The following is a 16,327-nucleotide window of genomic DNA, read 5'->3' on the forward strand; positions in this document are numbered from 1 at the left end:
TACCGAACCGAAAGCACTGTATCGAACGGTTCAATATCGATACGAATATCGTTGTACCCCTAATATTTTCCTGTCACATTATGTGTAACTTAATCTGATTTTCCCTTTTTCATTTATAGAATTAAAAGGTTGATTACCTGATTATTTCACAGTGGAAAGTGACTTGGTGTCCCTCTGTGGGGGTCTTGAGACAGGGAGGTTCTGGGGGGGGGGGGCTGCCTTGACTGCCTTGACTGCTTGCCCCACAGCCCAGACCCAGATAAGCAGCAGGAAGTGGATGGATGCAGAATCTTTCCTTTGTTTTGTTCATTGCACAAACAAAAAACACCCAATGGGTTTGCTTCTATAGCTCGCTAGTTTCAGCAGATAAAACTTTAAATGTCAATAAATAATTAAAAAAAGAGGCTCATATATTTGAGCCATAAATTTAACCCAGGCCACTAAGATAAAGACAGATCTACAACCACGCTGGTATGAAAACACGGTCCTTTCTACATTTACCATCACAACAGTGGCCTTTGAGCCCCAGCGATGCGTCATCCTCCATCACTTCTGTCATGAGTCACTTCATGAAGCTCAATAATTCATGACCTGAATACATCTGCCCCATTATGACCTGCTGTTTGGTGCCAAGTCACCATCCCTGAGCAGCTCTCTCCGTTATTCCCTGCTGTCATCAGCCTAAGGATTAGTAATTCATTCAGAAGTTCTCACTCTGGGATACGCTTCCTTCATAACTGAATTAGTTCATTATAGTGATCCAGCCTGCTGCCAACTAATAAATATTAAATCAACATAAACACAAAAAATTAGTCATTAGTCAAACTTGAACTACGTGAATAACGTCATTTCATTTTCATAAAGTTCTTATGCCAGAAGATGTGAATTAAGTCATTCACGGTGCTGCAGTGGAAAATGAATATATCTCACATGAATGCAGTCAGTGTTTGTTAATGAATTCAGCTTTATTTACCAGCTCGTAATGTCAAGCCCCAGATTGGACAGGTGTTACTCAGGCTGTAAACACGAGTTCTCAAAGCACCTCTAAACCCACTGTGTGAGAGTCATCATGTGTAATTTATGATGCTTCAATAAAATACACATGTATGTACATTTATGATCTGTCTGTCATATAACCATGAAAACACCAAAACCAGTGACCCTCGAATGACGAGCATTGTCTGAAAAATTAATATTATCAGCTGTAAAGGCAGAATAAAATGTCTTCCCATCAAAATATTTTTAGCAGGAATATTAAGACTCAAGAGAGTACCAAATATGTAATTATAAATAATAAGTATTAGTCAATGGTTCTTTTACTCGTCATTATATCACATCTGTAGTATAAACTGCAGGGCTTGGTTTTTTTTTTTCTTTTATGAAACTTTACCCATTAGCTAGTTTTGTTTGTTTGTTTGTTTGTTTTTAGGTATTAGATATCTATCAGCTAATCATGGCAACCCAAGACATGGATGAAGACATTCTCGAGACAACCTGCTGAAGTTTAAACTGGGCATCAAACGGTGGCATGATTGTTAGTACCAGATGGTCGGGTCTGAGTATTTCCGATACTTCTAATTTACGCTGATTTTCCTGCACAACCACCTGTAAGGATTACAGAGAATGGTTTATAAATGAAATAATCCCATCGGTAGCAGTTCTCTGGGCGTAAATGCCTTGTTGGTCTTATAGAAGACGGCAGGAACTCCAATAACAACTCTTTACAATCAGTGAAGCAGAAGAACATCATCTGCCAATCCTGTTACCTAATAACAGGAACCTGAATATACAAGTTGCATGGCCTCAGCAAAATTGGACCGTAGAATATCGGAGAAAACATCACCTGGTGTGACGAGTATTGATTTCTGATGTAAAATTTGGGTTGTAGGGTTAGGATTTGGTGTAAACAGCACCTAGTTTAATCTGCACCACCAAGAATTACAGTAGGATGCCTCTGAAGGCAAAAGAGGGTCCAACCCAGTACTGACAAGGTGTACCTGATATAGTGTGGAGTGATCGTCTTTTTCATTCCTGATAACGTAGTTTTAAATTATAAGTGTGTGTGTCTGTATGTGCGAACACTGGCAGGGTTGTGTGTATTAGTAAAATAAGAAGAAAAATTGTTTTGAAAAAGTAAGTGCTTTTTCAAAGGGGAATAAAAATTAATAATGGCAAAGATATTAAGTCTTGAAAAATGTAGAGTAAATTACATTTGCATTAAATATCAGAACATAAACTATAGATCTTAAATATTGTCCTCCTGTGGCAATGGATTAAACTACAAAACAGCTTCTTTTTTTTTCTCAGATAACTCAGACTAATGTTGTGAGGTTTGACTTCACAGCTGCACATTGTTGAAATGTTACAGCTTCACTTTCTCAGGGCTTCATCTGTGTTCTTGTGTGACTCAGTGTTTGAATGCTTCAATTGCCCGTCTGTATTTTTGTGGCGAGGTGTTTTCAAAGCTTGGATTAATTAATCAAGATGATGTAGTGTGTTTTTTATGTACAGGCTTATTAAACCTAATGAGGTGAGTGACATTTATAGACTCATTAGTGATGGCTAATAAATGTGTGGAATAAAAAAAAAAATGTAAAAGAATTACTTTATTCAAGCCTTCAGTGCTAAACTAGAACTGAGTCTAGAGACCAATTTTCTGAAGATTTTATCAAAAGTTTTAAGAAATAAATATAATATTTGTATAGAATCTATAAAATATCTATAGATTATAAAGGGATTATTTTCTTTTAAATGCAAATTTAAGTGTCACACACACGATGATCGGTCTTGATTTTTTTTTCTTTGTCATTTTGAAGAGAGAACAGTTAAATCTATAGAGTAAATTGTGTCATGGGAATAAAAAATTATTTTACTTTGATTCAAAACCTTTTTCTAAATATAAAAAATACTGACAAATGAAAATGGTCTAAATCAGGGGTCCCCAATCCCAGTCCACAAGGGCCGGTGTCCCTGCAGGTTTTAGATGTCACCCTGGGTCAACACACCTGAATCACATGATTAGTTCATTACCAGGCCTCTGGAGAACTTCAAGACATGTTGAGAAGGTAATCTATCCATTTAAATCAGCTGTGATGGATCAAGGACACATCTAAAGCCTGCAGGGACACCGGCCCTCGTGGACTGGGATTGGGGACCCCTGGTCTATATGTAAATCTTCTGCGTGTGTCTATGCCAGCGGTGTCCAACTCCAGGCCTCGAGGTCTGGTGTCCTGCAGGTTTTAGATGTGACCTTGATCCAACACAGCAGATTTAAATGGCTAAATTACCTCCTCAACATGTCTTGAAGTTCTCCAGAGGGCTGGTAATGAACTAACCATTTGATTCAAGTGTGTTGATCCAGGGTGAGATCTAAAACCTGCAGCACACCGACCCTTGAGGCCTGGACTTGGACACCCCTGGTCTATGCTGTCTCTTACTTCCTTTTTAAATATTTCCATATATTTGGCGTTCTGACATAAAGATACAATATGAAACACTGATCAGTAGAAATTGGAATTTCTGTAAAGATATAAACCATAGCGGTATGTCGGGCAGTATGTAAGCATGCTGAGGCTCATTGAAACAGTACCTACCGCAGTCGGTGCGTGTGTGTTTTTGTGGTTTTGGCTACGTTTTTTTTCTCTGAGTGGAGAACAGCCACTACCTGAAGTTTATGATATAAATACTGGTACATTGCCTCTGGTTTAGTTTTTTCTGTAAGGACATTAAGTTCTATGTCAAACGTAGTTACAACTTAAGCATTTTAAAGGAACATAAGGGGATTTAATGATTTCTTAGTTTATGTTGTAGTTTTGTTATTTTGTTTTGAGTCCCTAAAGAGATGTCAGAATGATTTTTTTTTTTTTAAATTCTCATGTAGTTGTTAGTCTACTGTCACAGATTTGAATCGGTATATCTTAAAATCTTTCAAGAACTAGACACTGATTTCTTGTGTAAATGCAATAAACTGATGGCAAACTGCACTTAAAAGCCCCCAAACTTTTCAAATAAAGTGACAGAAATCGTCCAGTTATGAACATTCTTTTTCCCAAATTTTTAAATAAACTGTTACGTTCTCAAAGTGCTGAAGCTTTATTTTGGCTCACTGCATGCACTTTCACAAAAAAGTTGGTCACACCGGGGCTTTTGAAACCCATTACTTTTATATGAAGCACATTATACCCGTGTTCATGGCCAGCGTGAACAGGAGAAACGAGTATCGGGTCAGCGGAGTGAGTCGGGACTGCTTGTCACTGGATTAAAGCGGTGGCGGTAGCTTTTAGGCGATATGACATTCAACTCTCTAAGGTGACAGTATCTAGGATTTGAATTTCAAGCCCTGTTTTTAGGTTGTTACACAACTATTAACAGCAGTGTGCACAACACTATCAAGTTATTTCATCTACTGCTTTTTCAGTGCATCTGAATACAGTTAAAATATATAAATGGAAAAAAAAACATCCTTTAACTCCTCTTTAATCTTTAATTATGAAAGAAGCAGACTAATGACAATATATTAGTAAACACTGATACTGCTGAACCAATTTTAAATATTTTTACTCCATTACCTGTTACCTGCTGGATCTTCTTAGTCATGGTTTCACTAAGCAACTTGTTGATTGAATGTAGACTTGCTTACTAGTCTTTATAAAAAGCAGCAGGTTCTGTTTAAATATCACACGGTCTCCTTCTAATACAGGCGCCTCAGGAGTGGAATGGGTTAATGCGTCGTCCTGTTACGAACATTCTTTTTAATATTTGGAAAACATAGGATGGCACATACTCACCGTGTATGGTTCCCCACTAACTGATGGTATTAAATGCAATGGATTTGCAAAAATGTCTAAACACATGGTTTCATTTTGTCATTGTTGAGTGTACGCTGATGGGCAAAGTGCCACTTTTACTAATTTTTAAAGATAATCTAGGCACATTTTCTTAAAAAATTTTTCTATATAAAATCTTCTGCTTTTCTATTTGTTAGTTTGAGGGCTGCTCCAAGGCGTTCTCCCGTCTGGAGAACCTGAAGATCCACCTGAGGAGCCACACGGGGGAGAAACCTTACATTTGCCAGCACCCCGGCTGCCTCAAGGCTTTCAGCAACTCCAGTGATCGTGCTAAACACCAGCGCACACATCTGGACACGGTCAGTGGGCTCCTTCCATTTAGGATGTGCTCTATTATAGTGCACGTTCTCCTAATTTGAGCTTTCTGTCAGTTTGTAGTATTAGAGTGGACTCAATAGCTGGTTGCTTTTTGCTTCTCCAAGCAAACGTCACCATAACAGTAGGTCACAAAGAGGTCAAGGTCATGTAAACACGCTATATGCAAGTACAGAAAGAATCTGAAGATAACATGAAGAATTATTCTGGCTTGGGTCAGAGACAGTGAACTCATCATACATGCATGTAACCTCTTTCAGCCTGGTTGAACTGCTGTATGTTGGAAATAGCGCCATTTTTAAAATGGAGACAAAAAAGCGAGCTTTTCTTGACATGTTTGTATGCTATATTAACTCTTGTAATTAAAGACACTCACTGGCATTAATGCCCATTCTGTTGCTGTATTTTGCCTTTGCCCTAATTGCATATTGTGTAAATGCACTAAGGCTGATAATTCAAACAATGTAGGATCCCAATACCACAGCAACAACTTTATTACTCTTTAATGAGAGCACACACAGCAAAACTGTAGATTTCTACACTTTTTTTTTGTCAACATAGTATTTCTAAACGAATGCAGTTTAATAAGTTTAACACAGCTTGGGAAATGGTCACAATCTCTAGAAGTACAATAGAAATATCCTTTATTGTCCCTCATTGGGGAAATTCAGGTAAACAAGCTTCTTGCTAATGTGGCGTAGGAAAATGAATTCGGCTCTAATCAGCTCTAATCTAGTGCACTGTGTTTCTGGACATGATTTTTATTTTGTAGTGAGTCGTAGTGGAGGTAGTCATTACAGCCGGAGATGCAAGTTTGAGTCATACATGTTTCCTTTTTTAGTATTTTTAACTATGTTGTTAGTTAAAAATAAATTACCTGATTGGGTTTAGATATTTAAAAAATCATGGTTTGGGTTACAATGTTGCCACTTATGTTAGAGCTCTGTTACTTGGGTTGGCACGGCGACATGTACCTGATTTGTCTGGACAACATAAGTGACATAAACTTTCTTTAGAGGTACATTTGTTTCAAAGTAATCCTGAAAAACGGACTGTGTTTTTGTGACTTTTGTGATGACAGTACCCCCACCAATCTTCAGCGGTTGTTTTAAATACAAAGGTACGGTGTACAGGTTAGGGTTAAGGAGAAAAAGGTTCCACCTAATCGCCGACCGCAATATTATAATTCTGTTTGCCACATGAGAACTTTAGGCAAGGCAAGTTTATTTATATAGCACAATTTGGTCTTTTTTAGACGTGTGCTGAAAAATGAATAAACATTAAATTGACTTTTTAAACTTTCATACCAACACAGGTGTGCTTAAAACGCGTTAATTATTTTACAGTACTGCATTTATTCAGGATTTTATATGTGCTTTGTTGTAGATGTAATGCTATGTTAACAGAGGCAGCAGACAGCTGAAAACAGTGGCTGAGACCTCAGAGGGTTAAAGTGCAGCAGACTGCCTCTCCCTCAGCTTTCTATGGGACCTTCTGGGAATGACTCGGGAAGATAAACTGCTAGTGCGTGTGAGCCAATTTTAACTTGCTGTGCAGAGTCTGCTTGTGTCAGATCAGTTTATACAAAACAGGGAAAAAATAGAATCCATTCAACCGTGAAGACAGCGTGAATTTCCAGGAATTTTCATACACACCATCTACAGTAACGACATTAAATTCATCAGGGGACTCAAACTAGTGGGAGTGAGTGTCCCCCGTGCTCTTGATGATCATAAATTAAGGTTACAACTGCAAAATAAGTTATGAAATCCACAGCTGATGGAGCCTGAGAAAGAACAGAAACAGGCCTTTTCTCGTAATCCACTCTTGTGTACCAGGTGTCAAGTGTCGTGCCAGCATTGTCACTCTTTCCATGAAGGTGTTCTCATGCCCAGGGGATGTATTTAAATGCTGCATTAGTATGGTATTTATCTACTTTAATATATATATATTTTTAATATTACATAATAACTTTGCTTGACTATATTTTAGGGAAAAAACATTAGTTATTAAACCATTACACTTATTTTTATCGGCTGAAATGATTAGTTACATTTTTTAGACCAAAGTGTTTGTTGGCAAAACATGGAAAATGTTATGAAGTGATTTTATAATAATGATGTAAAAATCAGCTGGATCAAGACTTTCACAAGATATTTCTGATAAAACTTCCGTCTCTTGGGTAAAATGTTATTGGAGGACATTTACTTGTATTATTAGATTGTTGAAGAACTGTTTTTTAAATAAATAGGATTTAATAATATGATGAGGTCTTTTCAGAAAGCGCTTTATTTTTTTTAAATCTCATTTAAAATATTGTAGAAAAAAGTACTGAATTCTAAAAAATTTAAAATAATTTTTAGAATAACTAAAATAAGAGTGCTTTGCTACATTTTGGATGAATCTTGTAGATGAACCTGTCATAACTTTTATGTTTAAACAACATTTTAGTGTCTAAGGTTATTCAAAATAATTTAATATTTGGAAATCTCTGTTCACTTCCAAGCCTTTGATGCACAGTATAACTTTTTTGAGCAAACCTGGTAACAAATAACAAAACAAAACAAAGCAGTCAGTTACATCACCTTCTTGGCAGATGGTATTTACCTAAAAATAACTGAGTGAAAGTGACTTTTCCTTTTGAGCCTCTGGGTTAGATACACTTTCGTAGTATGGGGTTAACCTCTTAGGACCTGGCGTCCACATATGTGGACATCACATTTTGGGTTATTTAGACCAAAATACTCAATTCTATCAAAATTTTAAACGAATATCCTCATATGTGGCTCTTATTTTTCTTAAAAACAAAAATAAGGTAAAAAAAATCTAGTAATTCTTTGTTTTTACATTCATCGGGCCCCAATCAGCCCAAATATCAAAGAGAAATTAAAAATGCATGCCGTGGAAGAGTTCGGGTCTTAGGAGGTTAAATCCATTTTTGTTTTCAGAACTGACTTATCTCTTCATTGCTTGGATTCAACACTATGCTGCACAGTTGCTGCACATTTGTTGGCTGCACATCCATGATGCCAAACTGCCATTCCACCACATCCGAAATGTGCTCTATGGGAGTGAAACTGATGACTGTTTATGTCATTTGAGCATAGTAAACTCATTTTTATGTTCGGAAATCAGTTGGAGAACATTTGAGCTTTACGAATATGCTGGAAGCAGCCATCAGAAGATGGGTACACTACAGCAGTGCTCAGGTACCTCGTGATGTTTAAATGATCTTCAGCTGGTACTAAGGGAAAATATCCCCTACACCATTACACCACCAGCAGTCTGAACCGCTGAAACAAGGGAGGATAGATCCGTGCTTTCATGTTGTTGATACCAAATTCTGACCCTACCATCCGAATGTTAGAGCAGAAATCCAGTCTTCTATTGTTCTATTGTGGCATTCATTGTGGTCTTCTGCTGCTGTATCCCATCTGATTCAAGGTTCAACGTGCTGTTCATTCAGGTTATTTGAGTTGTTGTCAGGTTAAAGAATCCGGCTATTCTCCTCTGACCACTGACATCAAGCAGGTATTTTTAATTTTGTCTCTCTGTAAACCCTACAGGTGACTGCGTGGAAAAATTCCCAGCAGATCAGCAGTTTCCAAAAAACTCAGACCAGCCTGTCTGGAACCAAAACGATGCCGTGTTCAAAGATGTTTAAATTACCTTTCTCCCTCATTTTGATGCTCAGTTTGAGCTTCAGCAGGTTGTCTTGGCCATGTCTACATGCCTCAGTAAGCCTAGTTGCTGCCATGTGATTGGCTGATTAGATTAATGCGTTAATGAGCAAATAAACAGGTGTATCTAAAAAAGTGGCGAGTGAATCTATAGTATCACTGCTCATGTCTGTCTGGGTGAATTTACTTGAAACATTTATACAAAATACACAATAAATTATGTTTAAAAATTGCTGCAATGCATGAGACCATACACTTTAAAAACACAAGACTACACATAATTGCTTCAAATATTAATATAAATAATATTTGCTCAGTAATATAAGGTGTGAGGTGGTCTCTGCTTTACAGTCTGAATTCTTTGGGATTGTGAAACTGCATACCTGCTGTGGATTTACCCTACAGACCACAGTTATTTCTACTCCTGCTGACAAGTGATGAGAATTTAGCTGTAATCCCGCGAATCAGATCTCTTATTACACGGATGAGATGGAGCTTCACGATTCGCTCCACTGTTATTACAGCAAGTTATTTTCTCCCTTTAGTGGTTTCACACTGGCTAATGGGGGCTTCGAAGTTGCGTCACAAATTAACAATCAGACACATCTGGCGCCATCCTGGAGGCCCAGTGGAAGCCTGTCTGAATGTAAATAACTGCTGAGTAGTGCAACAGCAGGCCAAGAAATGTTTTTCAAGTTTGATTAAACAGCTTGTATTGTGTTACTAATATGACACTTTGGGGAATTTTGTCCTAAAGTAAGTGCAGGCTCAAGCAGGAATTACCTTTCTAAGTTAACGCTCACATAACATAAAAATGTGGTTTGTTTTGAGAATTTGGAAATGTATTAAAAGCATTGAGAGCTTTCATTTTACGATGGCAGTGAAGTGCAAAAAGGTGATGGACTGTGACAAATCCGATATGAAATGTGGTGCTGAATAATGCCAGGGTTTTGTTTTGGGTTTTTTTGGGTTGAGCCCTGGCAACAGGAAAAAAAGATTTCTAAATTTTTTTGGCACACATAATTGGAAACTGATATGCAGTTTATGAATTTACAGTCTGTCTCAGAGCTGTCATTTGCCATAACCACTTTGCATGTCATTACCCTGAATTTATGCTAAGATTAGAAAGACAGCACTTCATTTGGTGCTGATCTGTTTAGACTAAGAGAGAACTGAGCTGGTCTCACAGGGAATATTTTTCCTGAAATAGTTTTGAAATTGCCCCCTTTTTTTTCTTTTTTTTACAGACACTGTAGAGCAGCACTTACCCTGATGCCAGATCTACGTTGGTATTGCATGTCTATAATTTGAAATGTATTTGTTTAAGAATTACACAAAAATTAGGAATACTGGAGAAGAAAAATCGAGCAGACATTAGAAAAATAACAATCCCACTGACACAAGCATTATTATAGTCAAGCCTGTCCTGATATATTTCTACTAAAAATTCTTTTTACAGCATTTTTACTCATTTGCTTCATTCATTGTTTTGTTGCATCATTAAAAAATACAAGTGATTTTTCAATACTACTTTGTTTTTTGCATTACTGTCAAACCCAAGATCATCAAACAGTTTTTAACATTAGCCAAAGATCAAGCAGGTAAAATGCAAAAATGCTGTTTTTTCTTTTTTATATGATAAAGGAAAAAAGCTTATCCAATCCTACCTGAACCTTTGTGAAAAAGCAGCTGACTCCTAAACCTAATAACTAGTTGTGCCAGCCTTGGCAACACAAACAGCAATCAAATTTTCAAGTTTTTGTGATAATAACATCACTGTGGAGGAATTTTGGCTTCTTTGCAGAATTGTTTTAATTCAGCCACATTGGAGGGTTTTCAAGCATGGACAGACCGTTTATGGCCATGCCAAAGCAACTCAATTTCATTTAAATCCACACTTTGACTAAGGCCAAGCTTCAAAGGCTCTTTTTTTTTTTGCATTTCAGCCATTCAGAGGTGGACTTGCTGACGTTTTTTGGATCACTGTCCTGCTGCATAACCAAACTGAGCCTGAGCTTCGAGGCTTGAATTGATAGCTAAACATTTAGCTTCAGGATTTTCTGGTAAAGAGCAAAATTCATTTCCTCAACTATGGTTGTCTGGATCCAGACCATCACACTACCGCCACTGCTGGTATGATGTTCTTTATATGAAAAGTGTTCGTTTAACATGAGATGTAACAGGAGTCAGACATTCCAAATAATCTACTTTTCACTCATTAGTCCAACAGTGTCGAGACACAAAAGTCTTGAGGATTATCAAGATGTTTCTTGGTTTGTCTCTTTTTTAAATTGTTGAATCACAAAAACTGACCTTAACTGAGGCAAGTGAGTTCTTTAGAATGTTCTGGGTTCTTCTGTGACCTCCTGGATGAGTCGTCAATTTGCTCTTGCAGTAATTTTGGTGGGTCAGTCATTCCTGGGAATGATCACCACTGTTCCGAGTTTTCTCCGTTTGTATATAATGACTCTCACTGCGGTTCGCTGGAGTCCCAAAGCCTTAGAAATGACTTCATACATCTGTCTTCATTTCCAGACAGACAGATGTCAATGACAGAGGAGTTTCTCATCTGTTTCTTTAGATTGTAGCATTATTTGTTGTTATTGAGATCTTTTAGCCTACTTCCCTTTATTAGATGGGTCCTTTTTTTTTTTTTTTTTTAATTAATTCATCAATTTAAGGGGGAAATTACTTTTTCTCACAGGGCAAGTTAGGTTTGGATAGTTCTCTCCCTTAATAAATGAAATTATCATTTAAAAGCTGAGTTAAATTTTAATATTTTACAAAGATGAGTGTGACAAATATGCTGAAAGCTGCCATATTAGAAAGAAAAAAGAAATGATATTTCTTTGCAGTGTTTCCATATTAGATCTTCAGGCAAATGACTAATTACAGAGAAAGAAGTCATTTTGAAAAGCAGGGGTTTTCAAATGTTGTCTGGGATGCTCCACGCTAAGAAGCAGATAAAAAGTCATGCCCAAAACACCTCACTGTTGCCCATGGTGATTTGTTTTTCCTACCTCACTAAGCTCAGCTTTACTCTGCATTTCCTCCAGAGGAGATTGGAGAAACAATATTGTCTTGTCTGGTTCTGTGACATTCAGATGGTAAGATCCGAATTTAAACATAAAAACAACACGGAAGCATAGATCCACCCTGCTACGTGTCAACAGTCTAGGCTGGTGGTGGTACAGTGGTATTTTCTTGGCAATTTCTTTATCTTTTTTTTCCTTTTTTTGGCACCCTTGGTGTAGTTTAAACACCACACTACACTACCTGAGTATTGTTGCTGACTATGTCTATCCCTTTAATACCACAGTGTACCTATCTTCTGTTGGCTTCTTCATAAAGCTCAGATCAGAGCTTTTTACAGATTCACTGTATTCAAATGCCCCCAACTGAGAACTTCTTGGATATGTTGGAATGCCAGATTCTCATCATGGATGTGCAGCAGGTCCTAAACCCTTTTTAGTCCAGGCTGACCTGTGTGGTAGCCTCACAATGTTCAGCTTCATGCACCTCTAAAACCCTTGCCCTGGTGAAGTTAACTATTTATTTACAACATCAACAATGTGTTGTTTTAGCTCTGACTTGTGCAACACCTCCTGGTTTATAATACAACACAAAATGATCAGTTTTAGTAAAATTTCGCTACTAATGTAACAGCAGCAAGTTTATCTGATTTCATTAAACAAATCACTCTTCGTCATAGTCTCTTTCATCTAGCGCACAGCTGTGATCTCTGCTGTAATCTCAAGCTTTTTTCGTAATCCCGCGTACAAAGATGAGAAACTGGGCAGTGTTAACTACATCACAGCTCTCGTCACATTTTCTGCTAAAATGTCCTGAAAAATACGATCATCAAACCTGACGCTCATTATTTTTTTGACTTGTAGTGCTCACATCCCAGCACATAAACCCAAAAGGCTCAAATAAACACTGTACATGTGTTTTCATGAATGTATAATTGAATCCACCTGTTAAATACTTAGCAATGAAAAAGAGCGAATAAAAAAGAGATCTGAGATTCATGGAAATGAGCTCATTTATTCACTAAATTGTGAAATACAGTCATCTTACTCAACTTTCTACTTCGAAGTAAAATGATGAAAACCTGTCTGCATATAAGAAATGAGCTATTTGTACAGTAAAAAACATTTCAACACATATTCCACGATGTTACTCATTTTACTTATTTCAGGAGGACTCAGTTAACTGTAGTATTTTATATCATTACACCAGAAAATACTTTGTCTTCCAGCTGCTTTAGCCTGCTATGAAATGTTTATTCCTTCAGGAAATAATGTGCAGAAATAAATACTTTTATATGAATACAAAGACTGCAGGTAGCTCATACAGTTTACTTTATGAATGAAATGATTTATGGCTAAACTCTCTTCTCTCTTCCCCTCTTTTAAGCCTGCAGATGAAAGGTAAATATCCTCCCTTTCAGCTGAGGAGCACTTTATGTAAAATGTTGACAGAACTACATCTTCTTTCTTCCTCTGTTAGTCCAGTTGTCACAAGAAGTAGCCACATTTACGATCTTTATCCTAAATGTTTATGCCTTCAGTGTGGATGTGAGTCATCTGAACTTGTGCCATTATTTGTACACACATTTTATGTTTGACATCGTTGTATCTGATGAGACTATAAAATCATCATCGTGTTGTGAATATTATTCAGTTCTGGTGTAGAAAATTCGTAACCTTCTCAATACATAATGTAGGATATATAAGAGGTGGTGTAGTCTGCACCTTACAGTAAATCTAATAATAACTCTCAAGCTCTGGGTTTAATTTGGCATGTTGTGCTATTTTTGTTGTGTTTTCTGTACAAAAAAAGGTTTGTTCTCCTTAGCTCAGTACTGAAATCAACATTGCTAAATTTTTGCAATCCGCTAGAAGAAGAGTTGCAGGAGAAAGTGTTCCCCAAAACACCAAAAAATAATTTATGCTCTTTTTAATAGCAGCACACCTGTTTTCTTTTTATAACAGAAAGTCAAACCAAGGTGCTTCTAAATGTTCAGTCAAACTTCTCTCACCTCTCCTTCTTGTGGTCCATTCACAGAAACCATACGCCTGTCAGATACCAGGATGCACCAAGCGCTACACTGACCCCAGCTCATTACGAAAGCACGTCAAAGCTCATTCAGCCAAAGGCCTTCAGGAAAAGGAGGTCAAGGTAATGAACATTAAAACCTTTCTATGTTTTTAAAACTTGACTGTGTGTCGTTCAGAAGCAAAGGGAGGATTCAGAAAGTGTGGTTAGAAATAAAAAATTATGGCCAAAGCATTTTTAAAAGCAACCTGGGGACGTTTTTTTAAAATTTGAGCTGCGTTTTTGCCCTTAATGGATGGTTTGGGTGGATAGTGGAAAAGACATTCAATAAAGGTCCGTCTAGCCAGGAGTAAAACATGCAGTGTGCACCCTAACCACTCACCTATCAGGTTGTCCAATAGTGGGGTCATATTTAAGCTTTTATTGGATGGGATCAAAAGTACATAATTTAAACCAGGATCACATCAGTGCCTTGTATTCCTGAGCCACCTTCACAGGGATGAAATTTACTGGAATCAATTGATTATTTCTCAACAGCTTAACATCATAAAACATGAAATGTTTTAAGTTATATTACTTGATAGATTTTTTTTCCTTCCCAATTTATTATACTTGACTGTCTGCAATTATACACAGCACATCTGGAGTTTGTATTTATGATGGATATTTGTCTTCTCTTGTTTGGAATACATGTTAAGTTGTGTTTCTTTTCATAATAATGAAAACAATACAAACTTCTATGAAGGCTCCACTCATTATTTGATGAAGTTATTAGGAGCAGCCATGCATGTTTTTGATTTTATTTCAGCACAAAACTTGAAGGTTATTATGACAAATGACAAAGAGGCTCTACAAACTAAAAACGATGTTGGCAACTGTCCCACATTTGGTAAAAAACAAGCATATCAGTACAAACACCGCTATCAACCACATTGATGAAGCGGTGATCATTTGGGTTTCTTTTGCAGCCACAGGACCCGGGTACCTTGCAGCCACTGAGTCAAACATGAACACCTCTGTATACCGATATTTAGATTCAATATAAGGCCATCTGTCCTACATTTATATCTTGCTTATACTGGGTCATGCAAAAGGACATTGAGTCCAAAAACAGCAAAAACTCTACAACAGAATGGTTAAAAAGGTGTTGCAATGGACCTCAGGCTGATTGAAATGTTGTGGTGGGACCTTAAGAGAGCTGTACATAAACAAATTCCTGCAAACCTCAATGGACTGAAGCAACGTTGAAAAGACGAGTGGGCCAAATTTCCTCCACATATTAATAAAGTCATACAGAAAACAATTATTTCAGGTTATTGCTGCTAGATCATAGGGTGAACTTAGATTTTGAAACCTTATTATTCACATGACTGCATGTTTGTATTTAACCTCATTTTAACCTGGTGACAAGACCCTTGAGGTTTAAAATGTCTTTCGCAACAGAGTCCTGGCCAACATAGACAGCTGCTTAATCAGCAGTGGTTACGGAACAATACTCACCATTATAAGCATACACATTTACATAAAATAAAGAATGAAAGACATATTAATCAAAAGCCAAACTGAAGCATTTATGGTCAAGCCTAACATCTGGAGGCAGATGTCCTGCCTGCAGGTGCCAAATCATTTAAATGACCTTGAATTCATTTAAAATGGATCCAATTTGGAAGAAATGAGTGACCGTAAAAGCATGCAATTTCTGAACAAGGATTTTTTTTCTGTAAAATTGACACACAAATAAAAGTTTTGCTTTCCTAAAAATATCAGTGAGTGCGCCATTCCCCAAATCTGGCATTTCAGTTAAAAATAGACAGCTTTTTTCAATAATTATTAAAACATAAAAATGCCCCCCAAAAAAAGTTATGTTTTAAATTCCATAAAGACACACACAGTCATTCATGAGACCCTGAATAGAAAATCTGTAGCTAAAAATGAACAAGCTCAGGAAGAGAAAGTAAAACAGGGTTTTTTTCTGGTGCTACATCTTGATTTTATTTCCTGATTGTTACCTCATGTTTAAAAGCAAATGAGATGCATGTTTGTTCCCGTTTAACCTTAAGGTTCAAAACAATGTTGTTCTTCCAGAATTTTTTTTCTTAAATATAGATAGTAGAGAACTGCTTCTTTATATAACTTTCAAAGAGAAAGGGGGCTTCTCGGGGGTTGCAGGTCTTATTTCTGGAGAACTACAGCAGCAGCAGGAGAGAGTGGGTATGTTTATGATTCAGTAGGATGAAATACAACAAAACAAAGTATTACACACACTCCCTGGAAGTCCGAATAGGGAGCCTATTGTTCTGCTTTATCTGGGCCTTGTTTGTTTTCTATGGCCTGTGAGTGACACTGGGGCTTTGTGTGTGTATTCGCATGCCTTGTTTGGTTTAAACAGAACCACGTGTGTTGGTAAGTTGTGACACAGTCGAC

At 37.1% G+C, this 16,327-nt stretch overlaps 1 protein-coding gene across 1 annotated transcript in view; it reads left to right on the forward strand.

Moving 5' to 3' along the window:
• The window catches only part of LOC102306697 (zinc finger protein GLIS1), a 64,392-nt gene that overhangs the window by 32,396 nt on the left and 15,669 nt on the right, over positions 1-16,327 (forward strand). The window contains exons 4-5 of the mRNA XM_005924537.2: positions 4,985-5,146; positions 13,913-14,026. Coding sequence (XP_005924599.1) covers positions 4,985-5,146; positions 13,913-14,026 — 276 coding nt within the window. The remainder of the gene's footprint in view (positions 1-4,984; positions 5,147-13,912; positions 14,027-16,327) is intronic.

This window comes from Haplochromis burtoni, unplaced genomic scaffold, assembly GCF_018398535.1.
Source record: "Haplochromis burtoni strain Fernald_Lab_line unplaced genomic scaffold, NCSU_Asbu1 Contig_78, whole genome shotgun sequence".
Classification (NCBI taxonomy): domain Eukaryota; kingdom Metazoa; phylum Chordata; class Actinopteri; order Cichliformes; family Cichlidae; genus Haplochromis; species Haplochromis burtoni.